Source organism: Apteryx rowi, unplaced genomic scaffold (assembly GCF_003343035.1).
Source record: "Apteryx rowi isolate R43461 unplaced genomic scaffold, aptRow1 scaffold_977, whole genome shotgun sequence".
Lineage (NCBI taxonomy): Eukaryota > Metazoa > Chordata > Aves > Apterygiformes > Apterygidae > Apteryx > Apteryx rowi.
Genome location: NW_020451290.1, coordinates 148505 through 175609, shown reverse-complemented (window position 1 = coordinate 175609; position 27105 = coordinate 148505). Strand labels below are relative to the sequence as shown.

Below are 27105 nucleotides of genomic sequence, written 5' to 3'. Positions count from 1 at the left end.
TCTGTCTGAACATAAGGAAAAACTTTTTTACTGTGAGGTTGCCTGAGCACTGGAACAGGTTTGCCCAGAGAGGCTGTGGAGTCTCCATCCTTGGAGATATTCAAAACCTGATGGGACATGGTTCTGAGTAATGTGCTCTAGGTCACCCTGCTTGAACAGGAGGGGTTAGACTGGATGATCTCTAAAGGTCCCTTTCAACCTCAGCCATTCTGTGATTCTGCATTAAGGACGGCCCTCCAGCAGGGGGAGTGTTGTATCACTGTTGTATCAGTGTGCTGTATTATAATACTGATAACCATTATGCTTGTGGGCAGCAGGCATGTGGCCTGCCAGCTGGTTGGGGGTCTATCTTGCCAGCGAGGGCCTCACCGGAGATTAGTGTGCCTGTAACCCTTACACCCTGACCTACCACCTGATCAGGGTCTGTCAAACCAGCTGGAGGTTTGGTGTGCTGGTAACCATCCAGTAAATCCCAGTATTCAGGTCCACTACAGGCTGTCATTTATCTGTCTCACCTGTGACAAACACCAGCTCTGTTCTGCTTGAACAAGACAAAGCAACTGTAAACCATTGTAGTTGGTAAGTGTGCTTCAATTGCTTCAAACTGTCTTAGTCATCATGGAAATGTCACAAGATTTCATCTTGCTTTTTTTCTTTTCCTACATTTATATGCAAAATTTTAAGTAATAAAGGGAAATTTTTGTACATAAGCTAGATGGTTAGAGTTAAGGAAACAGTAACCTAAGTGTAAACATAGTCAGAAATTTGCAACTGCCTCAAAATGGGCATTTTGCAGTCCTAAGGAAGTAAGCATTTGACATTAGTTATTAAATCTGAACATGACAAAGGATGACAATGTACAACAAAAAATCCTCCAAGCAGTTTCAACTCTGTAGTGACACCACAAGAAAGAAAGAAATATTTTCAAAAGTCACTGGAATGACAAAACAACAACATTAATTATGATACTGTAGACCTTGGATGTTGACAGACAGCTGCTTGGGCATGGAAACTGTCTGGAAATAGAAATAAATGTGCTTGAACTTGACAAGCATGGGCATGCACATGCAGCAATGATCGCTTTGTGCTAAGACCAGGTAAAGGTATTAGTAAGCAAATAGCCAGTGTCATACAATGAGGACTATAGTACTCTTAGCAGTTTGTGTCAGTGGTGCAGAACTGCTGCGCTGTGGGCCTTTTAGATGCATATTTGCATATATTAGGTTTAATCCTAATAAGCCCCTTACTAGGTTTAAAATTATGTGGGAGTATGTAAACAAAGAAGTACTTCCTTTCCTCGGTTTATGGTTCACCTTTCTAGTAAGAAAAATTATTGTAGGTTCATCATGTTGATATTTAGTGACTTAAGGAATACTTTGAGGTAGGTCCCTAAGATGTGTAGAGACTCTTTACCGGGGCAGTTTTTAACTGTCAGCAGGTGCACTTAAAAATCAGTTTGCTGGAGATGTTCTTTAGTCTAGCTATATTCTGAAGTTCATGGGCATGAAACACTACTGGGAAAAGCAGTATCTTCAAAGCCACAAGTAATTTGTTAATTGGATAACAAAAGATGCTCAGAGAAAGAGAGGGAGAGAAAATGGCAGGAGGAATAAGAAAAAAGGTTCAGAGTAAAACCCGAAATATTTGCTCTTATTCAAGAAACTTAGAAGGCATTGAGGTCTTTCAGCACAAGGATCACAGGAAGATTTAGGAACTCTGTTATATAAGGTGAATATCATCTGCCTTAATTTCACCTAGCAAAATTAGAGGTCAAATTGCTTTTAATTACCTGGGTTCTCCCAGAACTCGGGCATCAGCCAGGCCTCTAATTACTAAGCAGATGAAATCAGAGGCAGTGACCCATCTGCAACTGTATGGAGCAAAGTGTGCTGATTTCAGTGCACTCTGACCATCTTCAGTGTTTCTGCACCATGGAATTCAGTTCTATTGTTACCGACTTCAGGCCTACGTGTATCAACTTAGTTCATTCACTTGTATCAGAAACATCTGGAAAGAACATAAAAATCCTGCAAGTTAGTAGTTTGGGGTTTTTCATCCATGTCTTATTAGAATGATTCAAGATTAAGCTAGTGGCAGTTCCTAACAGTCATATCATGTGCCCTGTGTGTGGGCTTCCTGGCATGGAGAAGAAAGAAGCTTACTGAGGTAAGAGATATATGTGCTCACTCCACTTCTTGAGAAGATGCAGTGTAACCCTTCCTGCTCTCGCAGCATGCAGAAGGGGCCAGGTGGAGAGCTCCACCAGGCACCCTCATTCCCATTCTCCAGCCAGAACTCCTTACTTCTCCCCATTAGAGGCAGAGCGTGGCTTGCAGAGTACTGTGAAATGCACAGAGAACTTTCCTCTAAAAAAAAAAAGTTCAGTTAAAAATTAGAATATTGACTGAAATAAACGAGCTTCTGAACTAGAAAGTGCTGCTAAGCCATTCACACATGTCAAATTTCAGAGCTTTTTCCTGGGGTAACAGAACTATCTAACCAAAGGGTGATCTGTCATAGTCTTATCTAAGTCTCTGGCTGATCTACCTTTGGGTTGTTAGGAACCACCTATGTGGTAGGTCTTCTTTTTGCCCACCCTTTCATTTTATGGTCCCTAGTTGCAAATTATATGGAAAACGCTATGTTTGAAATGACAGAAGAGTTAATTGGATRCAATATGAAATAATTCAGATTGCATAATCCTGTTTTCAGTACAACACAATAAACGCCTGTTAACTTTCAAAGGCATGAATGAAAGTCTTGTTAAAATAACACAGTTGACCAAGCATATTGATTCTGTTCAGCTTCTAGAAATAAAAAAAGACTTTGTACTACTTAACAGAAATGGGAGTTCCTTTTTTTTTTTTTAAACTCTCAGGGATCCTGACCCCCACAAAAAGTAGAATATATGGTTTTGTTCACACTAGAGAATAGACAACACATTAAACTGTTTTATTAATGTAATACATCTTCCTAGTAATATGTTATCATTTTCAGGTGTTAATCAAAGAGACTGATATCATAGTAAAACTAAAAGAAACATCAGTAAATTATTAAAAAGCACATTGAAGCACCTATTATAATTCTGTAAATTCTGCCTGGAAATCTGAGATGTAAGTGAATTCTTTGGAATCTACATGCAACATGCAGCGTAAAGGAAGCTGGTATTAGTATATGAGGCAGTGTTTACTCAGAACTCAACATTACCTAATTTTTGTCTGTTGGATGTCAAGTTTGTTTTGTTGTGTGCTTTAATTAACAGGTGTGTATGTAATATAGATTGCAGTGGATACAGTTTTAATCCTGTGTGTGCTTCTGATGGAAGTTCCTATAACAATCCATGCTTTGTTAGAGAAGCATCATGTCTGAGACAAGAACAGATTGACATAAGACATCTTGGCCACTGCTCAGGTAGGTTTGATTTTATTTTTCTTATAAATGTAAATTCTGACATAAAAGGCTCAACAGAACTTTTTCTTTACCATTTTTATTTAGAACTCACTGATCTAGTTATCAGTGAATTCCCTGCCTATATTTTGTTTTCCCACTTAGGGAGACTTTTGAGTTCCTGAATCCCACAGAATGATTCAGATATGGCCTGTTTACATTAGCTTTTTCTGGCTGCTGTTGCCTGGAAAAACAGCAGAAGGTCTTAGGAGAATATAAGCAATAGCATACCAGGTCTTATATGAGGGGGTAGTAAGAAGCAGGAGAGAAAAAGGAATACTAGTATACTAGTATGTGGAAAATGTTCACTATTGCTGATGTGGGCCATACAATATATTTCTAAGGTAAGTAAACTTGGGGCTCAATAGTGCAAGTATTTATGCGCTTCCTTTTCCAACTTTGGAATGGTTCACTGAAACAGTTTGATTACTTCCACATGTATTGTTAATTATGTGCACAACCGTTCAGTTTTGGGGTCTTGAATCCAGCCAAGCAAAGGTGAATTGAATTTAGGACCTTCTCATAGGAATAATACCTTTCCAACATCTCTTTGGCAGTTACATCTAGAAGCTGCAACCTTGACTGTTCCAAAAACAAAACAGAGACGGTCACTAAAATAATCTAGGCCCATATCACAAAAGACATTTCTGTTCAGAACCTACACCTTGTAATGTGCCCCTTATTGCTCCAGATGCTGGTGTTACTGCCTTTACAGTACATGCCTGCTTGTACAGGAGGAGCAATGTGGGAATGTGACCAGTTATACTGTAATTAAAATACTTCTTTGAAATACTTTCTTCTCTGATGTTTCAATAACATATATGTAGTGGTCTGGAAGTAAGCCTTTTCTGATAGCTATCTATGCTTGTATTTATCATCCAGAAACAGATGACACAAATGCAGTTGGAAAGAAAGATGATGGAATGCAGTATCGGCCAGAGGTGAAAGGTATTGTACTGACATCATGCTATTAGGTTACAGTTTTACAAGGTGACAAAATAGAGCACAGAGGTGCCTTTTCATCTGCCTCAGAACTTTGATTTCTATAACCAAGGCAGACAGAAAGAACAGGTTCATTCTTACAGCACTCTCCTTGCAAGGCTGGCAAGAAGGAGGTATGAATGTTTTGTGAGTTTTGCCTGCTGTATTTCTCTATGCTGCTCAGCTGCTCACCCCTCTGCTCATCTGTCACAGGAGTGGAATCTGCCCAGTGGCTGTGACAATGCCTTTACTGTCACCAAGCCACCATGTTCCTGCTGAAATGACATAAGCCCCCTGTGACCAGTCTTTTCTGACCACTTATGAAAAAACTGGCAGACTCTGTTAGATGGTTTTAAAATGTTCTATAGAAATGAACATGCTGAATCACATTGTTTGAAATGTTTTAGCTATATGAACGAAATGCTTAGCATAAATGAAATTTTAGAGAGATCTTCAATTTCTTAGTTATTTTACTTGTTAGTACCTCATGTGTGTTAAGTGCATTCTCAGAACACACACCTTTCTGCATTTTATTGCTGTCATTCAAAGCGTTGCTGTCCAGGACAAAACACTTCTATCTTTCTTAAACAAGAAAGATAACACTTAAGGCAAAGAGCACATCTCCATAGCTATTAATCTTTCCTCCTCTTCTCTCACAAAGAGGAGCATCTTCTCTGTTAGCTCTGGTCTTTATTTTTTCTGTCGTTATACTGTTTGGCACTCCCATGGCCTCCCAATGTAAAGCTGTCCAGCCATGGTTTTAGATACTCCATGTAGGCTTCTTGAAAACCCATTCTTTGCCAAAAGGCTCCATATATTTTTCCTTTTCACAGGTTCTCTTATTTTCACTACTTAAAAGGTACCAATTGGAATGATTTAACGCCCATTTTCACTTATATAAGGAAGGCATAAGAGGCACCAAATGGAATTTACACCTCATTATGTCATGTAATGAAACACCACTTTTGGTTCCTATTCCAAAGAAGTTACAGCCCTTCCTTTATTGCATAGAAATTGCCCTTGAAATCCAGTTAGTGGAAAAAGCAGTGTATATTATTATTATTATAAACGTGTATTGCTTGTGCACTCAGAGGTGCATGCAGTCTCAGATTAGGCAAATACTGTAAATTAAGGCAGTATGTCTCTGTAAAAAAAGTTTAGACTTTTTTGTTTATCATTAGTCAGGTCTTTTTAGACAGTGAGAGTCTACAGTGAACTAATTTAAATGACTCCTTCTTCCAGGATGAAATAGCAGTTCAGACTTCTCTTTGTTTTCTTTTGCTTTGAAGTCTTGTGCATTACTCTGTGTTATACCCTGTTCGCTGAATGTATAAAAACTTTTAGTCTTTAGACTCATAACTGTGACAGTCTCCTTCTCCCTGCAGTATGAGTATCTACCTAAAGTTGCACCAGAAAGGTCTCTCTTCCCTTTTTCAGCTGACTTGCTGTTTTTGTCTCATCACGATGGCCATCAGGGTTTCACATTCTGTGCCTGGCTCTTCTTTTTGGAAAAGTATCTGTACTTTTATATTCTGTTGCTCTTTCAAGTCTCCTACACCAGTAAAATCTTTTACTTTAAAGCTCTGAAGCAGTCTGGCCAGCCTCTCAGATTAAAAATTGATTCTCATCAATAGATGAGTAAATGTCTATTTTGCACTAGGAATCTTCTGTGTTTAACAGCCATTCTTTGTTTAATACAAAGTTTTGGCTCTGCTTTGGGTGGCTGTGGCTACGCAGCCCTCTTTGTGAGGGTTGTGTCTTTTCTTAGGCCTCACATTCTATATTAGTATATATATTAAAAGCATAGATGATGCACCTATATAAACAGACTAATATAATTGTATGTAGCTTTGGATTGAGCCTGGATATGACAGTGGTTAACTGCTTGGAGGAGAAGGGAGGTAACAGGTTTGGGGTGACCAATCTCCAGTTTTCTCCTCTTAAACATACCATAACATAGTTTATTCCATTAGGCCAATTTCTAACGTATATGTCAGTACTGGGCAATGTTCTTCCAATATAGCAAGTCTTTTATATCTTTGAAGCATAGCTTGAACCAACAGGCTTCCTGGTATCTAAAACCTCTAACATTTAGAATATATATTTTTCTTGAAACAAATTAGAAAATATAACAGAAAATGTTCAGGGAAAACCTAAAACAGCAGCAAGCCTTTTTTTGTTGTATAAAGACATTCTCTTTCCTTTCTGGTGTTATTTCAAATATCTGCAGTTGTACAAGAGGTTTCTTTTCCACAGTCACCTTTTCCTTTGCACCTGCAGTTCATTATCATCTTGTATTTGTGATGCTGTAGTCTATCGCCATGGAAATAAACATAATTCCACAAATTCAGCATAGCATTCACATTTCTAGATCCCTGCACCTTAGAGAAGTTCAGAACCAAATACAAACTCCTGTGTTTAGGACTTTATTACAGAATAATTTAGGGGAAAGAATGGTTGAAAATGTACACAACTTTTGTTAGTTTTAGTAATGTGACAGATATACAAAAGATCTTGGGGCAGGGGGGACTGCCTGCCAAAGGAATTAATATCTCAGACTCACTTCAGCACTTAGAACTTTCCTCTCCATCAAAATGTTTCTCTGAGGTAGCTGTTTTAATGTGTTTGATTTCAGTTATAGTGACTGGTGAGATCAGTCAGATCAGGGCTTTATCATGTTATTCTCTATCCAGTAATCATAAAATATGGTTTACCTCCTTCTTGACTCTTCAGGTTTTTTTCCTCTGCTAAAATGCTGGAGGGAGCTTTATGTTTCTGTGTATTAGCCCTTTGCCACAATGCCACTGAAAAAACTTCTGCTCATCTTCCTGCATCGGGTTGGTTCTGTGTCTTGAAGACTTTTCTCTTTTCAACAAAGCTGACAAAAAAGCATATTTAGATATCTCCAAGGAATGTTTTCAGTGCAATACATCCTAACAACGCTCTGTAGGCATCTCTGAAGCTTTATCCTTATGCCTTTGCTTTATTATTCTGTATTCCCTTCTCCACTACCAGTTTTTAAAGATATGCTATTCGTGGTTGAGGGTTTTTTTATAAATATTGTAAAGCTATTTATAATTATTTATGTATATTTCTTTTTAAGATGCCAGTGATCAAAGAGAAGACATTTACATTGGAAACCACATACCTTGTTCAGAAAGTTTCAATGGCTACTGTATACATGGAAAATGTGAATTCATTTATTCCACTCAGAAGGCTTCCTGCCGGTAAGTCCTAAATGCCTACGAAATATTCTTGAAATTACTGTAAAACTTAATCAAAATGCTCTCTAAACATAATCACAAAATGTATCAGTTTGCAAATAGCTAAGCAGTGGCACATAAACCATATCCTATATTGTGGGCAGTTCATAGCTACACCAGTCATGAGACCAATAGTGCTAGGAGGAAGGGTTCAGTCTCCCAGGCACAGATAACTGTCCTATTAGAATAGCATAAAACCTGATGGCTCAGAAGTCATGGGTGAATGGTGAAAGGCAGTAAAATATCGTTGAGAACCTGGGAAAAGGGAGGAACAGGAGAATGCCAGGACTGCTGCAGGGAGTTGAGCCAAGTGGGAGTGTGGCATGTATATGTTTTGGACCCAAAATGCTGAATCCTTGCACAGCACAAAAGTGGGCTCACAGAAGTGGTCTCTTGCTTTATTTCAGCTCAGGTATTAGATAGTTCTGAATCCCTTTGAGAATTGTGGCCTTAATGTTGTCTCCTTACTTTCATCTGCTAAATCCTATCTAGAGAAAATAAAATGCTGCTTTTTCCTTGCATGGCTTTTCTGTATTAGCATACATTCCCCATTGACCTCTTTCAGTCTGTTCTCATGCTATCTGGGCCTTTTATTGCTCTATTCACAAATTCTCTCTAGAGTATCAATATATTTTTAACATTTTATTACTCTTTTTCAAAGTAATATGCTTTATTTTATATAGACAGAACAGAATTGCAAAATACTCTTTAGACTATGTCTTTTGTCTGCTAAATATAATCTAGTAGCTCAGTAAAATCAGTATTAAGCCATTAAATTTTTCCCAAGAAATTTGATATTTCCATTTTATTTCCTTAGCTCCCAAATAGGTTTTTATTTAAATTTCACCAAGTAAATTCTACTTCTGTTTTCCTTCAAAAAAATCATTTAAAAGACTATTCATAGAAAAAGGATGCTTCTTCTTAAAAGTTTCCCACTTGTTAGTAATAGCTTTCACTGCAGAACTTTTATCTTGCAAACTTATACTTTCAGATTAATGTAGCTGATGATGCTATAACTCTTTGCTTTCCTATACTTTGGAACCTTCAGGTGTAAATCTGTTAGATTCCATTATGATTTCTTTTCCCTTGATCTTTAATGAGTGAGTGCATTCAGGGCTTTTTCTACTGCCAAGATTTAAGGGTTTCCAGTCTGACCAGAGAGCAGGAAGCCCAGAAAGGAGAGCCAGTGTGATTGTAGACTTAAGCACTTGAAAACCTTTATTTTTCCTTTTCCCATCTGAGACACTTTCTTTTTTATTTTCAACTTCCCTTTAGGACTGTATTTGTCTTTCTCTTTTCTTTGGCCAGAACCAAGAGAGCCCAACACGTTCTTGCTTCTCTTGGAAAACTGAGTACATCCCCAACGTTATTTTGGTGGGTATTAGGCAGCAGTACTTGATTGAAGTATTCTTTTGCTCTGGAACTGCGAGGAGGGAGGGAGCAAGGTTTTGCAGTAAACTGCATAATATTTAGCATAGCAGCTTTTGTACAGCTGGAATCTGGGCTATTGCTTGCTGCCCCCCTTGTGCAGTACAGTTCTGCCCTGTCTTTACAGCAGGCTGCATCAAGAAGGCACAGTTTATCTCCTTGCAAATAAATCTATAGCTTCATTATGCTAAGTCAATTAATTGAATGAACAGCATATTTTGGTAAATCCATGCTGTCTTCTATTTATCATGCTCTATATTTATGCAGAACGCTTTAAAAATTGTTCTGCTGGTTTAGCAGGTAACTTAAACTGGTGCCTCATATTTCCATCCCACCACCACTTAACACAAGCACTTCTTCTTGCAGGAAATCCATACTCCTGAATCTCCCCTCAATATTTCTCAGAAATAATTTCCTATCACATCAGTGTTTCTGAGGAAATGTCTTGAATTATTTTTGCTTCCTCTGTTTTGTTTTGCCTCCTGTGCTTTAAAGCAATTCTCACATYGATGACACTTGACTGTTGTTATATTCTTTAATGAAAATAAAAGCAAGGTAGCAAGTAAGAATTCAGTCCTCTTTGATAGCAATATGCCCTCTTTCTTATCATTCCTTCTTGCATGATGAGCAGTGTTCCCTCTCCTCTTCCTTCTTCTTGCTAGTACCTTTTTCTCTTGGTTCCTTTCATGGTGATTACCAAGCTTACTTACAGTAAATTTGGACTTTTCTTCAATAACTCTGCTTTTACTGGAACTTGTTTCATATCTGAACCCAAAACATCTTATGCATCAGCCCTTGGCTGGAGAAAATAGAGTCACAAGACTGTGAATGTGTAAACCCCAACACTTTTTCCCTGCATGCAAACGAAGATTAGGAGTTGCATTAGCAGTTGTAGGAAGGTCTGTGGAGTAATTATTTTGTTTCTACAAACAGAATTAGTTCCTGTCTTGCTTTACCAAGCTTATGGATGGATGAGACTGATTCTATGTTGCATTCAGGCTTATTCGATCCAGTTTAAAATAGGATTGTTTCTGTGCCTGTGTGTCCTTAATTCATGTCCAGCTTTCTAATCCAGAACTGGTGGCCAATTGTATGATTCAGTCATCCTTAATGATAAATTCGCATCAATCTGTTTTAAAGGATAGCTGTACAAATAACTTGTTACTTTTTTCCTTGTAAAGCTATCCTTTAAAATAGTCACAGGTTCATACTTCAAAATGAAAGCTGAAATTTTTCTTCTCTCTGCCCAAACCGGCAAGAGGAGAAGAGATTAAAAGCTCAGAGGCAACATGGAGGATTGTAAGTTGTGGCCTTTGATTGTGCAGACTCCAGCTCAGTGTCTTGGGTAGCTCTTGCTTTTCCTTGTTGCGCTGCAGCCTCTCTTTTTCCTTGGAAAATTGCTCCAGAGCATGTTTTCATTGCCACCTTCACCATTAGCACATCTTGCTTTCACTGAAAATGTATGTCACTGATCAGGAAGAGCTTCTGTTGAGTTTCCTGTTGAGATAACTGCTGGTTTGCTCAAGCAAGATACTAATTAGAGCAGCTGCTTCTGTTCTGCCTCCTACCGTTTTTCCACCACCCCTAGCAAATTTCTATGGATTCTTCCATGAACTCTCACTTAAGCAGATGTGGGCTATTGGGTTCCCTCCCATTAGTGTCCTGCAAGGTAGCTCTGTTTTCCCTGAGGGGACTGTGAGATTCATTTGAGTGAGCTGGCCAGTTTTGAGTCTCCATGATTTTTCTATACAGCTGACAAGGGCAAAACCTGATCTCTGTGAAGCACATTTAGCCTGAAATTCTCATTGACTTTCGGTAAAAGCTACTTAGCAAAGAGAAAGATGGAAAAGACTTGGTTTTTGGGACAGGGCAGGAGGGGTTTTGATGCTAGTCTTGTCCAATAGGTTTCATAGGATTCCATTTTTGTAGGCTGCAGCTTGAAAAAGCATATTCTTTTTTTCTCACTTTTCAGGGTTTCTTTTCCTCCTTTTCGTTCTTCACTTTTATCAATATTACAGTTGAGTTCTGTCAACATATTATATTGTTTCATTTAGTCTGTCTACTTGTTTCGTCTAGTTTCTTTATTCTTCCTAAAAATTGCCCCACATACGTCTTGTGCCAAATTAGGGCCTTTACCATGAAGGTAGACTTTCAGAGAGGGCCACTAATATCTTACCCAGTAAAGTGGAGAATATCCATTCTGTTTCTTCTCTTGCCACAGGAATCCAAGCCATTTTCAAATCCAGGCACCACCGCACCTCTGCCTTCCCACCAGCTGTTTCTCAGCTACCATCCACACTGCTTCACTCATTCACAAAACAGGCAGGATCTCAGAGGAGCTCTTTTGTATAGTTATGCTCTTTAGGTTTCATTTTAGACTTCAGAAAGTAGTGCCTTCTGAGTTGCTGAAATAGCAGTGATGTCACTGATGAATGTGTTTCTGTCCTGCTGTCATTGTAATGTTCTCCAGGCCTTACATTTATATCTTGATCTTTCACATTTTCATGGATTACTGAGCTCTTTATGCCACATCTCGGACTCTTTATTTATCTGAAAAATGACTAGACTTGTCAAAATATATATTCCATGAAACATTCCTTTTCTTTTCAGGTGTGAATCAGGATATACTGGACAGCACTGTGAAAAGACAGACTTTAGCATTCTTTATGTTGTCCCAAGTAGACAAAAGCTTACGCATGTCCTTATTGCAGCAATAATTGGAGCTGTACAGATTGCCATTATAGTTGCAATTGTCATGTGCATAACAAGGTAGGTAAATACAAAACCAGTGTAAAATTACACATTGTATGTATATATATCTTTTAAGTACTTAAATATTTGACCTTCCTGAAGTTTTATGTGCTTTAACATATATTTAGAAATACCCAGATCAAATATATCTAATGGCTGAGTAGAATGATTATGCAACATCATATTGCCAGTTTATGTCACACAACATACATTCATTTAAATTCTCAAATCACTAGTGATCACTCTGAATCACCAAACCAAATACCTAGCAGAACAGATCAACCTTGTAGCATATCTAAAAGGTCAGCTAATGTTTTAGACCTTCACTGGAGAAATTCAAGCATTGATATCACATAGAAGATATGATTCCACTCCCGTCCCTGCCATTGAAACTAGAGACTTGTCAAGTTGCTGTTCTCAAAGGAAAACTTTATAGGTTCATGAAGCATTTCCATCCTACATTTGGGCATCCATGCCACACTTTACCTCTGCTCTTCAACTCTTCCTTTGCTTCTTTCACTTTTTAAGTTTCACTTATAGTCTCAGAGCTTTCTGCTACTGCATTAGTGCACAGCTTTCCAAGCTCAGTGTTGCTGAGTGACACCCATATGAATGAACAATATAGGCATCCTTCCCTATCTCTCTTGTAAGGTTCAATGTAGCAGGTATACTTAAACAAATCTAATGCTTCCTGCACATATAAAAGACATGTTTAGCTCATGGAATTAAGGTCATCCCTTTTTTTACCCAATACCCTGCTGGTCCAAACACTTATGTGGCAGGTCAGGCAGCCTCCTCTTTCGTCCTCCCCTCAACAACTCCCTATACAGTGGGCAGGCTGTCTTGGTGCCTCCCAGCAGAACTGCTCCATCTTGCATTGCCTGCTCTCTGAAGTACTGAGTAAGTCCATTTCCATTCAGAATTGCTGGCTTTCATAAATCCTTTCTTAGTCATGTAACCATCCCCAAGAAAGGGAAAGTCTGAGTCTCCCACAAAGTCTGCAAGGTGGGCTCTGTGTTGTTAGTGCCAGTAAGTAGCAGGGCACCTGAAGGTCATGTGCTGCAAAGACTGAATGAAAGCATCTAGTCCCCTGGCCTTGATCCAGCAACAGTCCTACTATGCACTGAGTTTTAGGTGTAAAAAGTAAAGCCAGTGCACTCACTCAAGCAGTATGTGTTTTGCTGGATCAAGGTTGAAGTACCTAGCACCTTGCTGCTTTCAGTCTCAAATCCAAGCAGCCCTCCCTTCAGGGTAATGTTGGCTCCCACAGGTGACCCAGGTGTCAGTCTGGTACCAAACAGCAGGAGCATTCCCCCAGTCAGCACAGCTGAAATACTCTTTCTTATGTTAAGTATAGAAAATAAAGTCAATTTACAATTGCTCATTTAAATGTTATATGGCATATGTAAAAATCCCTTCTTTTTCTTTTTCCTTTTTTTAAACAGAAGATGCCCCCAAAACAACAGAGGACGTCGGCAGAAGCAAAATCTAGGCCATTTTACTTCAGATACATCATCCAGAATGGTTTAACTTAGTGATTTTTATACCTACATTGACCATGTGATGTACATTTTTATTATATCTTTTTTTAAAGAATGGAAATATTTATTTCAGAGGCCTTATTTTTGAACATTTTTAGTGTAACAATGTTGGTCTGTATTCTGAAAACATCAGCTCTAACAGCTATGGACTGTTTTAGTAACTTTACTTTTATGTTTTTGAATACAGTAGTTCATTTTCTGTATCTGTATCACATGGTTATATAATAGACTTGTGCTTTACTTGTGGAATGTAATATTTTTGGGAACACAGACTTATTTCACCAATGGTTGTAGATTAAAAAGCAAAACAACAAAAGGTCCACATTACCTAGCAAACAAGGCATGAACTAAAGGCAAAAATGTTTACAGCTTACTTTTCTTATGAGAAACTAGAAAACACTGTGTTTAAATACCGTAGATATTTAAATGTTTTTGGAAGTTAGTTACTGATTTTTTTAGACACTGCCTATTGCATGAACTGTGAAGCTGTGTGCTGTGTGTAGTTGTAACATATTCATAAAATGTATGGGCTGGGTCTAAGCACTACCATCTTCATAAATAATTCCAACAATTTATTTTTAAAGAGGAAAATTATAAATTTCATAATTTGGGAAATTACCTGGTAGAGCAGATGGCACAGGTCCAAAAGAAGTAGGTCTTAGTAGATTTAGGTATTGTAAAATTGGTGTTGAGTAACTGAATTCAAATAATTGGAATAAAGCCTACTTTATCACTGTTGAAGCTGTTTTAATACTTCTTAAACTTTTTTAAAGAGAATACATGTTTTAACACCTACAATACAGATTATATAGTGTTTTACTAGCTCTCTTGTGTATTTTCAAGAGCTAAGAATGTCCACCCAAATTAGTCTGCTGGTCATAGCTATATTAATAGACTGTTAGTTGTTGTTTGAAAGATCCAGAGATAAAATGTGAATAGGATGTGTTCAGATGTTTAACATGTAGTTTAGGCTTTCAAAATTCTGCATGTAKGATTTAATAATTTGTTCAATAAAAAATGCTTTCAACATTTTGAACCGGAAAAGCATGTCACAATACAATGTTTTCACCATATTTCCTCTGTTTTAGTGTGTTTATTTGTTACCTGATGTGGTAATTGTAACAATCTGAAGATCCGGAATTATTTTGATTGAAAAACAGCTGTGTTTACTTTCCTGAGCACTATCTGAATCCCCCGCAGAGGAAAACACTTCAGTAACATGAAAACAGAAGTAGATCTTTTAGAATATGCCAGTTTGCTTTCCTGCCTAATTGATAAGTTACTTAACTTTCCTGGATTAACACTAACAACTTCATCAGTACAGAAGCATGACCCTTTAAATATGTGTTCCTTTCCAGACACTGCTTTCTAATTTTAGAGGTTTCATATTGCTGAAAGTAGCTGAACAATCACGTGTGGATATTTTGTAGTCATAAATATTTGACCAACCTCCAGGAGCGGAGTTGCACACCCTACTTTGAGCACCAGTGAAGCCAGCTGTCAGGCTGACTTCTTGCAGTAAGTAAGTGCCAGAATTGTTCTGATAGGATTTGAACTGCTGTTGTGGGTAACATTTAAACTTCAGCTCCTGAAGACCTGACTGAAGGGAGGCAAAATGGATCACCATGAAATTACATTGGGGGCTGACAAAATCCACCAAAATCGTCTGTCAAGTGTCACAGAGGATGAAGAAGAACAAGATGCAGCTTATACAATTGTGACAGTCCTGGATAAAGTGGCCAACATTGTGGACAGTGTGCAGGCAAGCCAGAAAAGAATAGAAGAGCGACACAGAGAGATGGAAAATGCAATCAAGACCATACAGATTGATATTTTAAAGCTTGCCCAAGCTCATGGCAATACAGGTTATACAGTTAACAAGTTGCTTGAGAAAACCCACAAAGTTAGTTCCACTGTTAAAGAAGTAAGGGCACGTGTGGAAAGGCAGAGTGCGAATGTACAGAAGGTTGAAGCAAAACAAGAGGAGATGCTGAGAAAAAACAAATTTCGGGTTGTAATCTACCAGGTAACCCTGAATCTAATTTATTGTAACAATGTAATTTTGTCACCTCCTTGATAGCTGTTGATAAATGTGGATTAATGAATCAAATGATAGTCTGTCCAACATGGGAGCTGTTTTATACTTTCTTTCACATTGATTTCTGCTTCTTAGTGTCTTTCAGCATACAGCTACTGGTGTCAGTACACACAGTCTATTATTAGTGTTGGTGGGTTTCTCAGCCAGTAGTGTAAGATTAACTGCAGATCAGCAAGGACTATTTGTTGCCTCTCTGAAAGGTAATGTGAGGCAGGCACTGTAAATCTTGTCATACAAACCATGCCTGACATTCATGTCTGTTATTTTTTTCACCATATTAGGTAGAAGTCCAAACAGCAAAAGTGTTTGTAGGCTCCCTGAAACACAGACTTTCTTTTAACACTAATTTTAAAATATATGGTTAAAATATACTTGCAGCATTACCCAGGCTCTTTGTAATGCTGACAACTTTCTTTTCATTATCTCAATTTATAGCAGTAAATGTACAAACTAAAGCTCAGACCCACAAGCCCTTCACTACACCAACAGTCCTTATGCATGTTGTACTTTGGAAATAACTTAACACAGCATTAGTCTCCCAATCAAATTTGGCAAGCAAAATATATATTTTCTTTCATTAGCTTTATTCTAGGATGTCCTTTATTCTTATAAAAGTTTGTATTTGAAGAGACATTTCATGAAATGACATTGTCTTGCCTACATCCAAACAAATAGACAGTTATCTGTGTGCCGATCATGGGATTTTTCACATGCTAGTGCTGCAAAACTTATTTGTTTAATGATCTGATCCTGCATTTGCTTCCTAATTCTCCAAGAAGTCGGGAGAAAGGAAGTGTTTAACTGCTTTCTGGAATCATAGTTTCTCCTTCAAACCAGTGAGTCCCCAAGGCTTCATTCAAATGAGTCCTATTCATCACTGGGCATTCTTGAAATTATCAGCCCTTCTGAGCAATGTAGTATGCCCTCGTTGTCTAGTCTTAGATCCTAATCTTGCAACTTTGTACATATATAACATTACTCGCATGAATAGATCTGTGTTTTTTTACTGAGAATATTTGCCAGTGTATACAGCTGACAAGTTCCTAGGCATAATTTAGCTTTCTTAACTACTTCATTTGCTGGTAACGGGAGGAAACAGCTGAAGAAAAAAAAAAAAGTAAAAACTGAAGGTAGAAATGTTACCTCTTTAATGTTATGTTAGTAACATATGTAGTCAAATTCTGCCTCCCAGCTTTTCTGAATGACTTTTTATGGATGTTCAGGAGAAAGTACAGGTAGAATTCGGCCCATTATTACAATTTTTGCAAGTTGCACCATCATGATAGAATGGAAAACAGGTGCTTTTGCTTTTTCCTTGTAAATCATTTCCCAGCTAAAGGAAATAAATATTTCTGACTCCCCTGGTTATTAGCATAATGCCATTTCATTGTTGTGTCTTTTCCATAATGATTACAGTAGAGTCAGTGCTTTGAAAATGTTTGTTCTTAAGAAAGTATTCATAACATAATGCCAGTTTTTCTCCTAGCAAGACCTGTGTTATCACTCTTTTAAAAATGTAGTAAAATGTTGTGGAAATGAATTTACACACTATAAAGAATGACTATTGCTATTTGTAGTTACTTCTTACAAAAGGTAGCTTTCATGATGCATACTTTCTCTAAAAATTACCTTCAGCAGGAGTTTCTGTACTCTCTGCTGGTTTTGTCAGACAAGAATGACCTGCATCCTGTTCCATATATTTAATTCTTAGGTGGTACTTTTCAGAAATGGAAGCAGCATTTTGGATTTCTCTCTTTCTAGCTTCCTCTTCTATGATAGTTGAGAACCACATGAGAGAATGAATGGCGTCCTCTTTAACTTTCATCCCTTTCATAGAGGAGACTGGAGAACCTTCTCCCTCATCTCATTTTCAAGGGGGAAGCACAGAGGAGGAGCAATCTGCTGCTGCCCATAGAAAATAACATTAAATATCTTGCTGGTAGATAATAATCACACTGCTCCATGAGAACTGGCGCATACTATGTAGCCAAGAGTATATTGAAGCTTTAATGTACAGATACTCAGGCAAGTCTCTTTCACATGAGTGTAGTAATTTCTAAACTATTGATTAGTGTAAACATGTTGTTGGAGTGCCAATTCTTGAATGACTGAGACTTGGCTGCGATGAGGAGAAGTCTGTTAACAACTACTGAATCAATATGTTGTGCACCTACTCTCTTCACTAGATTTTACAATTCAGCATAACCAAGTTGTTTGCTTGGTGGTCGTGTGTCACAGCTCATCTGCAGCAAGATTTTTCTGATGAACCAGGTGGGACATTGTGATAGAGCCAATGACCTGTGTGGAGCCAATGGAGAATACTTAGGTGGGTCATTGCATGTGAGTTTTAGTTTTGAACCTTTTGCCAGAACATCAGCATACAAGGAGAAAGGGAACACCAATTAAAGCCTAATGATTTTTTTTTAAGTGGATATCATTGATAGAGGGAATAGGCAGATTAAAAAGGATCATTGGCTGGAGGAGTTTGTCCCAGGAGACCTCATCCATAATGAAAGGCGTTGGCAATATCCTTCCATTAAATAGATAAAATGATCATCCTTGACCATAATGATTTAGGGAAATAGAGATCATTCATTTCTAAAAGGCCACGTAGTTGAGGAAAAGATTTGGTCACAGGATGCTTTCCTCCCCAGGCTGATTGCATGATTAAAAATGCCAAGTTACTTCAGACTTTCTAGAGAGGTCATTGACCCTGAAGTGCTATGTGCCCTAAGAGTATAGCAGGGAACACGAAGTACTGTATAGGTTGTACAGGTCACTGTTCAGTTCTGTTCAGGTTATTCTGAATAACCAGCTGTGGGAACTGTCATTTCTCTGCAGTCAAAGAGCAGCTAACAATTTAACTCATTCTGACTAAATTATTCAGAAATTAAAGGAAATTTTTCTTTTTAATACTGAAAGAACTTGTTTCATTTGCTTTTCTGCATGTTCTGCAAGCCCCTCTTTGAATGTGAGTGTGCAGTCATCAGGATGTCCCTGTTAGGTTACTGGGATTTTTTTTTTTTTTTTGTAGTGTTACTATACATATGCATCATAAACTAGTAAAAAATTCCTTTGAAGGGACACATGCATTTATTGCATTACTGTTTGACATTTAAAACTAGTGGACAGTCACAGCAGACATGTCAGAAACTGAGTAAGGTTAGGGCTTGACTAGTCTACAGCACAGTTTTTGTTTTCCCCTCTGTTCCACCACATGCATAGTGAGGCACTAATAGAAGAAGCCTTGCATTTGTGACTCAAGTATAAAGAAATAAAAATAAAAGTGTGCTGTGCTATATCCTGACCACTGCCCTTCTGCAGCTTGAAGATTTATACTGTAAAAATGCTGAGATTGAGATTGGGACAATAATCTGAAAATAGTCACATCTGAAGTGAAAGTCAGAATTTAATGAGCTGAAGATACAAGGTTCCAAAAATGAATTCCAAAAGACCTGACATAAGAACACACCATCCTTTGGCAAAGAGTTTTAATTATAGCTATTCTGAGAAAAAACTGTGAGAGTAACTGTGATGTGAAAGACAGCAAATGCAATGCATTTGATTTTTAAAAGACAGAGGAATTTATCTGAACAATTACCATTCATCTGATATCACTAGTACATAGGAATGATAGGCTTGGAATGGGTTATAGCAATGTTCTGAAGAACAGAATCATTAGCACCATGGAGTTAAATAGTTTACTAAGAACAAATTTTACTAGGTAACTCATTTTTGATTATTTTTTCTATACCACAGAAACATGATAGATCTTACTTTTTTTGAATTTTATGTATGTGATAGCTTACCTCATAAATATTCTGGATAAAGAGCAAATGACAATAGGCTGTGCTGAAATGGGAAGTGAGATTTGTGACAGGATACGACAAGCAAAAGGGATTGCTTTTAAAACCAACTTTGTCAACCATATGATATTTTCATTAATGATGTTGGCACAGAAGAAGATGGATGTTAAGAAAATATGCTCAAAATGAAGAGCTGTTAGTCCAGAGAAGGAAATATAGACAAGAAAGTGAATCATTTTTAGAGCTGGAGTAATGGAAATTTAAGCGTACACAGTGGCAGATCCTGTACTTAGCAGAAACTCTTTTTGTTAGTATGTCTTCTGAGGCCTCATGATTTGTAAAGCACAAAAAAGGGTATATTAATTGCTCACACGCTGACTGAGAGTTCACTTGGTGTGGCTCTTAAATATATGAAAGACAGTCTTGCAAGATATTTCCAGAAGTGATAGAGAGGTATCCAGTACCCTTGTACAAAACACCTTTTGGAACCCATCTGAAATATGATGTACTGCTCTGATCACCCATGTTCAAGTAAGGTGAATTTAAACTGAATAGGTTTGGAAAAGGGCTACCAAGATGATCAGAGGAATGGGAAGCCCTGTCAAATGACAGGAAACCAGGAGGACTTAGTTTGGTTTAGTCCTGCAAAAGGGACTGAAAGGGGTTGTGGTTAGCATTTATAAGTAGACTGGGGCAGGGATGAAGAGAACAGTAAAGAACTTTGGCAAAAGATGAAATGGGTATAAACTGTCCATGAAATAATTCAGGTAAGAAACCAGAAATGGATTCTTAGTCCTAGAGGTACACAGGTCTGGATAAAGCCTTCTGCTAGAACCCATGGGCAGAGATAAACCTAAATTGCTATTAAAATGCACTTTGAGAACTTAATGAAAAGTCAGAATAATCCTATTTCTCTCCTATTTGAGCAGATTTTGGCTTGATGGCAGAGATTTTGAAGTGACATATTTGCAGAAAAATGAAGGGAACACTTGAGATTTACAAAGCTTCACTCTTACCTGTTAGAATAAGTACTGAATGACTTGTAATTGGTTATTCATCAGCTGTTTGGGATTGATTTAGAAAGTAATTACAAGATGTTTTACTGTTTTACCTTGGATGCTGGTTTCCATAACAAATCATTCATTTAAAATGCAAATTCCTGGGATTTTTTTTTTTAACATCGCCTTGATACAGTTTCCTGCTTACATGCTCCCAGTCATTTGCATCACAGTTGTCATAGACACCACAGCATCAGCAAATCAGACACTGTGTGGCCTATTACCAATTTGCTGTTTTGCACACTGTTTCAGAATTATCAGGTGTTTATGAATCCCATCTGTTCTTATGATAATCATCACCTATATATTCCTCTCACACATCCCAAGGCTGAAGATCATCTTCCATGACCTTTGAACAGTGCAACACAATGACATCTGTCTCTCATCTCTACTTTTGGTGTGAGCAATTTCTCTAGGAACATTTTGATTCTTGGCTAATACATATGTATATGTGTATATGTATGTATGTGTGTATGTATATGTATTTTTCAAGTAAATTTTACACTTGAAGGTGCCATAATAATTATTTATTTGTTTGTTTTGTTTCATTTTCTCTGCTATGGTTTTCTATATTTAAAAAATTTGTATTGTTCTTAAGTTTTAATTGAAATTAGATAATAGTTGGAAGTTGATAATAATCTTTATTAAAGGATGTCAGAATTATACTTTGAAGCTATTTGCAAAGAGAATGAGAAACTACTTTATAGAATTTCTAGCATACATTTACTTTACACATAAGACAATGTCTTCTATTTTCCTCTCCCTGCCTACTCTACAAACTCAGTTTGGGCTTTGAAATACATACCCAGAATCCATGTTCCAAAAAAAAGGATAGGCTTAGGACAAGGCCACAGCCATTAAAATGCCTTTATATCCCTTTTTGATTTTTAAATGGACATTATATTAAAATTATTACTAAAATAATCAGCAAACATGTTAACATACACCACCTACGCACTGGTGTACAGTGACGTTATACCACTGCTTTGTCTAGCAAATCCAGTGGACTCTAAATTAACAACACATCCTTTTAGAAAGAATATTACCACTGCTGCTATTATTTATCGATCCCATCTGTGCTTACAAAGATACAGAATGGAGCTTTAATTATCTAGTCTTTGGAGGAACTTTTTAAATAACCTTTTTTCCTCTGCACAGCCTCACTGACCTAGCCAAAGGCATGACATTCCTCTTCCAGGAGCCTCCTGAATTATTCACTCTTCGTTTCAGCAATGAGGGAGAAAGGTGCTACTAGAACCAACCTTATCTTTGCCAGAAGACAACTATAACAAAGTACATGAGACATCTCTGAACAATTTGCTCCGCCATTTCCCGTCTTTCCTTGCCCAATGATGAGAAGAGAATGACTGTGAAGGCACAGTTATCATGTATTTTTTTCCCTTGCAGTTTTCAATTATCTGAGCATTGACACCTTAAGATTCTCAATGTTGATTATGGGTATTCTCACATTTAAAATTATCTATTATTTTTAATTTTTTTGTGAGTTGAAAAACAGTCTGCATCTTATGCTTTGTGTAGTTTAAGGATCAGGTGCATTAGCCTCCTTCTATAAACACCTTGTCATGAGAAAAATTCTACTGCTGTGGCTCCTTCCTTGAGCCCAGGAAAATGACAATAGTGCCCATAATCTTGTCAGCACCTTCACATGTGGATGCAGAAAAGCCAGAATTTTGGCAGCCAATGAAAAGCTTGCACTGAAAAAGGCCCATGTGAAGGACAGACTACAGCCCTCTGAAAAATTTCTAATCATGAATTAAATTGAAATGGGAGCAGAGGGAGCAAATGACAGTGATGCAGTCACATTTCCTTGGGAAAATGGCCCTAGGGTTAGAAACATTTGAGTTTGAATATTCATTGTCCCTAGAGCCCTCAGTTCAAATCAATGTAGTGCTGGCCTTCCTTCTCAAAGCTGAGGTTTAGTCATGTGTTTACTTTGTATTTTTCAGCCAGGCCCTTAAAAACTTGGCTAGGCATATTTTAAAAGTTTAATACTCAAAAATTAGGAGAGGCGAAGTTTGGTTTTAAAATGCATTCTTAGCATACTTACTGTGCCAAGAGCAGTAGCAAGCACTCCTGAATTGTATGACTGTTGTATTATGACATTGTACCATTAGTTTTGTTTGTTAAAGTTGTTTCTTAAGCAATGGCTCTAACCAAATTCCTTACAGCTTTGTGTCCTCTTTATTTCTCTTTCTGCTCATCTGAACTCAAAATAGACCCAAGCCTTTCAAAGCAAAACAATTTTTGTTTCTCCTCCTCCAAAAAAAGTCAGGAAACGAGTGACACAAATGGTTGGTATGGAGGTGGTGTTGGGTTTGTACCAAAAAAAAAAAAAAAAAAAAAAAAAAAGTGTAGCATACATGCTCACATTATCCATCTCCATTTTTCTTACCCCAGAATCTGGTGTCCAGATTTCTCCCTTACTATTTTAATCCCTTCAGTCCTTCCCTTGGTACTGCATAACCTGAAGTCTTTCTCTTCCCAGACCTCATTTCTTTCCACACACATGCCTCCTTCCAAAATATTTCCAGTTTCAGCAACATAACACCTAATTTACTTCTTCCCCAGCCCCCTCCCCTTCCCCTTCATAATAACCTCACCCTCTTGCAGAAGCCCTATCACCTGGAGAAAACATGCTATATAGTCCAGCTTTCCAAGCAAATTACAAGATCTGATAGCATATTTGTTATGCATAATGTCAACTGGGAAGGCAAACAAATGATTCATAACACAACTAGTTCCTCAGCAGAGAGTGAGTTTGTTTGTGTTCAAGATCTCCAGCTCCATTCTCAAATTGGTAGAAAAAATGTTTGAGAGTTTTAGCAGAGGTTGAGCAGTGGTAAGACTCAAGAAGCTTGATAATGTGAGCATGTAGGCTACATCTTTTTGTACAAAAAAATAACACAACCCCCAAATGAACCAGTTATCTCACTCATTTCCTGAACTTTTTCTGGAGGAGGAGAAAAAAAATAATAATTGCTTTGCCTTGAAAGGTTTAAACCTATTTTGAGTTTGCTGTCTGCTGGACTAAGTTTTCAGGAGATCATATCAGCATAACAGGAACAGTGTGAGCACCCTCTGCAGGGTGCTCCATCCAGGAGGAATGATGAAAGGGAAGGGGAACGTTCAGCTTCCACAGCTTTGTTCCTACGTTTTTGGTTCTGGTAGGTGCATGCCTTTKTTTTTGCAGGTAGGCAAGGCAAACAGAATAGCTAACCATTGTATTAACCAACATACAGACCACATGACTGCATAACCCTCTTTCCTCAGGAAATCAGGTTTAAAAAAAAAAATCTGTTTGGCATGACCTTTTACTGTGAAATAATCTCCTGACCTCATTTTATTTGAACACTGACAAATTCAGCTAAGATATCCTGTCTTCCCTCCAGAGAGGTGGTGGTGGCAGATATGAGCCCTTTCTGGCAAAATGCTTATGTAGAATTTTAAGTAAATTTTACAAGAAGTGCCACCTATTACTCAATTCCTTCTAACCCTCCCACCAGCTGGGACTGCCCAGTCCTGCTGTTTTCAGTCCTATCTGCTTTCAAGTTAGAGGAATGCTGTCACCTGGTTTAGGGCTTTGTCCTGTGCAACTGAAATCAGTAGGTGGTTTGTCTTTGGTTTTAGTGAGACTATAAACAAGCCGGTAGCTATATGCTTCAGCTCCATGAATTCCCCACCTAGTGCTAACAAGTAGTGCCCTGGCTTTAGGAAGGATGAGCTTCTATCTTCTCTCTACCCCACTGATATCTACTGATAAGAAAATGTTTGGGGGGAGGGGGAAGGGCCAGAAAGGAAGGTCTCCTACTGAGACTAATTATTGTATTTTTATTATGGCATACTAGCCAGGTTCACTAATATTTTCCACTTTGGTAACATCTTCCATCCAGGAATCTTGAGAAGAGATACAAACTTTTAAGCTAATTTTTAGCCTTACTACATTTGTTTCTGCAGAAACCAAGGAAAAAGAGAAAATCAGAGATTTGGCAAAGATCATTCTCAGAGTCTCTAGCAGAATGAAAATGTTCCTCAAGACCTGCAGCTCTAAATTCTGAGCATTGTCTAGAAGACCTTCATCTCATATGTTATAGTTCATAAGTCTTTATTCTAATACAAGCATATGAAAGTTAAAACTCTCCCTTCTTCAGCTAATAGACTGTAAAGCTAGATATATAAAAGAGCTGGCAATCAGACAAAAAGTACAGATGAATATGCTCTTTTCTTCCAAAGACAGACACAACCTAAATATTGCCTAGAAAACAGTCTCTCTACTTCCTCTCTTTTTTGAAAGTATTGTATGCATTCCTGTATGCACTGAAATTTCAGAGTAGTTATTATGGAAATATTTTTGTTACAATTTACAGCTGAAGGAGCAGGCTACAATTTACAAACTTTGAGGAATTATTATCCAGCTGTGTTTTGGTTCATTTGCAGAAAAGAAGGGATTATGTTTATATATAAAAGCCTTTATATAATTAATGTTAATTTGCACATGTTAATGAAGATGATTATTAACAAAGTATTGTAGTTTTGTTCCTGCTGATTTTGACAGAGGAGTTAAATAACATTCTGCTGTAATCAATGCAACTAATTTGCCCCTAATTTTTCTAAGCATTAACAACTACTTTACCAGAGGATTTTTAATGAGGCCAAAACACGATGATAGACTCTTAAGTGGGCTTTAGCTGCCAAATGGCTTAATGCATTTTATTTTACATATTACTAGTATTCTGTAAAATAAAATTAAACATGACCTGCTACTGATGAGTCATCATGAAAAATGACAGATGCCTTCCTGTAGGGAAGTCAGTTCACAATAAAACATACAGTAAGACCAATGTATTCTTCATGGGTTCACAACTTCTAATATCTCTCCTATTCTCTGTATTAAGTGATTAATACTAAGGCTAGAGCCCAAGCACTGACAGGTCCCAGAAATCAGCTGAAGCAGTTTTGACAAATGGGAAACAACTCACAAAAAGTTTTATGCATTGTATGCATCTGCACCTGAAGAGCTGGTCCTCTTGGCAGAGAAGCATCTGCGTGAGCATGGGCTGGCTCACTGACTCTGACCACAAACTTATAATATCTATGCAGACAACAGTCTTCAGATCAGGGGATTAATTCTCTTAAGAGATTCTCTCTGTTCAGATAGATCATAATATTGAATCCTTTCATTACCACAAGCTTTCTTCCTTTTTTTTTAATTATAAATATATAATACTGCCTACTCATATAGGCCACCAACAAACTGATCAAGAAAGGTTCTTGGTCTAGGCCATGCATACGTTTCTAAATGGAACAAGTAAAGTTCACCTCAGGCACCAGTTCAGGTGCAGAGTAAATTGTATGGCATTAGGTTTACTGGATGACATCTCATTCCTTTACTGACTTTGACCCCCTGTTGAGCCAACAAATATAAGATAATATTTTGGGGCCCATCCCCTTTTGGGCAGCAACAGAAATGTTTGCTAAGTTCAAGTTAGTTAAAAATGTGCAGCTGTCTTAATGACATTAAAAGGAAGAAGCCACAGGTATCACTAAGGCACTCATTTGTAGAGTGTACTGCTGATATAAGCATAAAAGCCTATTTTGTCCTACAGGATGTTTACTATTATTGATGAGAAATAAGGGATGTAGATCCAATCTCAGAATAGCAGATCAGCTTCAAAAAAACATACACTGGACGCATCTGCTCTGAAAACCATTAGGAGACAGTAAACATTGGACCGTGGCATTCATTATTTACAGGTAGAAATATAGTGAAAATAAATCTTTATTTAGGTATAATGTTTTTACAAAATTTTTCAAAGGTTTCTTCCAGCTGTTTGTATTCAGTATAGATCACATATGATGGTACAAGCCTACTTTGCTTTGTTGCAATATTATACTTCAGCTGTCAGTATTAATTAACTACAAGCCAACAAACAAAATGCTTGAATCACCATCTTTTTAAAATACATTTGCAGGAAGATGACTCTGTGCTTTCATTCACAGGAGGAAACCGAGTGTCCTTCATCTCTCTCTGTTATCAAAGAGAGGACAAGAGGTGAAAATCTAGAGGATGATTTCTTCCCACCTGATGATCTGTCTTCTGATGAAGAATATTATATTGAAGAAAGCAAAGCAACCCATTTCAAGAAATCAGGCATGAGGCGCATAAATTATATCAAAAAGGCATTTTCAAGGGAAAATATCCAAAAGACAAGACAAAATTTTGGAAAGAAAGTAAACAGACTTCGAACTAGAATAGTGACCCCTGAAAGGAGAGAGAGGATCAGGCAGTCAGGAGAGAGACTGAAGCAATCTGGGATAAGGTTCAAGAAAACCATTTCACAAGTTGCCCCAATGAGGGAGACATTCAAAATCCATAAAAAAAATAAAGAACGAACAGTAGCTGAAGGTCAGGAGGGAATTCAGGAAGGTGGTGTGCACGTAGCTTCTGCGACTGCAGCAGCAGAGCCCTTCACTGAAGAGATCTCTTACACAGGAGTGACTACTAAGATAAAGAAAGACAAGATCAGTGAAACAAAAGGTGATTCTGAGTCAGCTGAAAAAGGAGAGGCAATCCCAGAAATCAGTTTTAAACAGGAAGGAAAAGAAGGAGGAGGAGGAGGAGATAATATCCCCCTACTAGACTTAAAGCAATCAGCATAAGAAATAAATTAACATACGTACCACACTATCCATACTGAACAAGAGAGAACACAG

General features: G+C 37.7%; 2 protein-coding genes across 2 annotated transcripts in view; both read left to right on the top strand.

The window, feature by feature from the left end:
- The window catches only part of TMEFF1 (transmembrane protein with EGF like and two follistatin like domains 1), a 51926-nt gene extending 38526 nt beyond the window's left edge, over positions 1 to 13400 (top strand). The window contains exons 5-9 of the mRNA XM_026054962.1: positions 3263 to 3411; positions 4330 to 4395; positions 7532 to 7655; positions 11730 to 11888; positions 13316 to 13400. Coding sequence (XP_025910747.1) covers positions 3263 to 3411; positions 4330 to 4395; positions 7532 to 7655; positions 11730 to 11888; positions 13316 to 13400 — 583 coding nt within the window. The remainder of the gene's footprint in view (positions 1 to 3262; positions 3412 to 4329; positions 4396 to 7531; positions 7656 to 11729; positions 11889 to 13315) is intronic.
- Positions 13401 to 15020: 1620 nt separating this feature from the next.
- Positions 15021 to 27051, top strand: CAVIN4 (caveolae associated protein 4). The gene is made up of 2 exons (XM_026054963.1): positions 15021 to 15437; positions 26392 to 27051. Exons 1-2 carry the CDS (start codon positions 15027 to 15029, stop codon positions 27049 to 27051), a joined length of 1071 nt encoding a protein of 356 aa, XP_025910748.1. The 5' UTR covers positions 15021 to 15026.
- Positions 27052 to 27105: the final 54 nt, after the last annotated feature.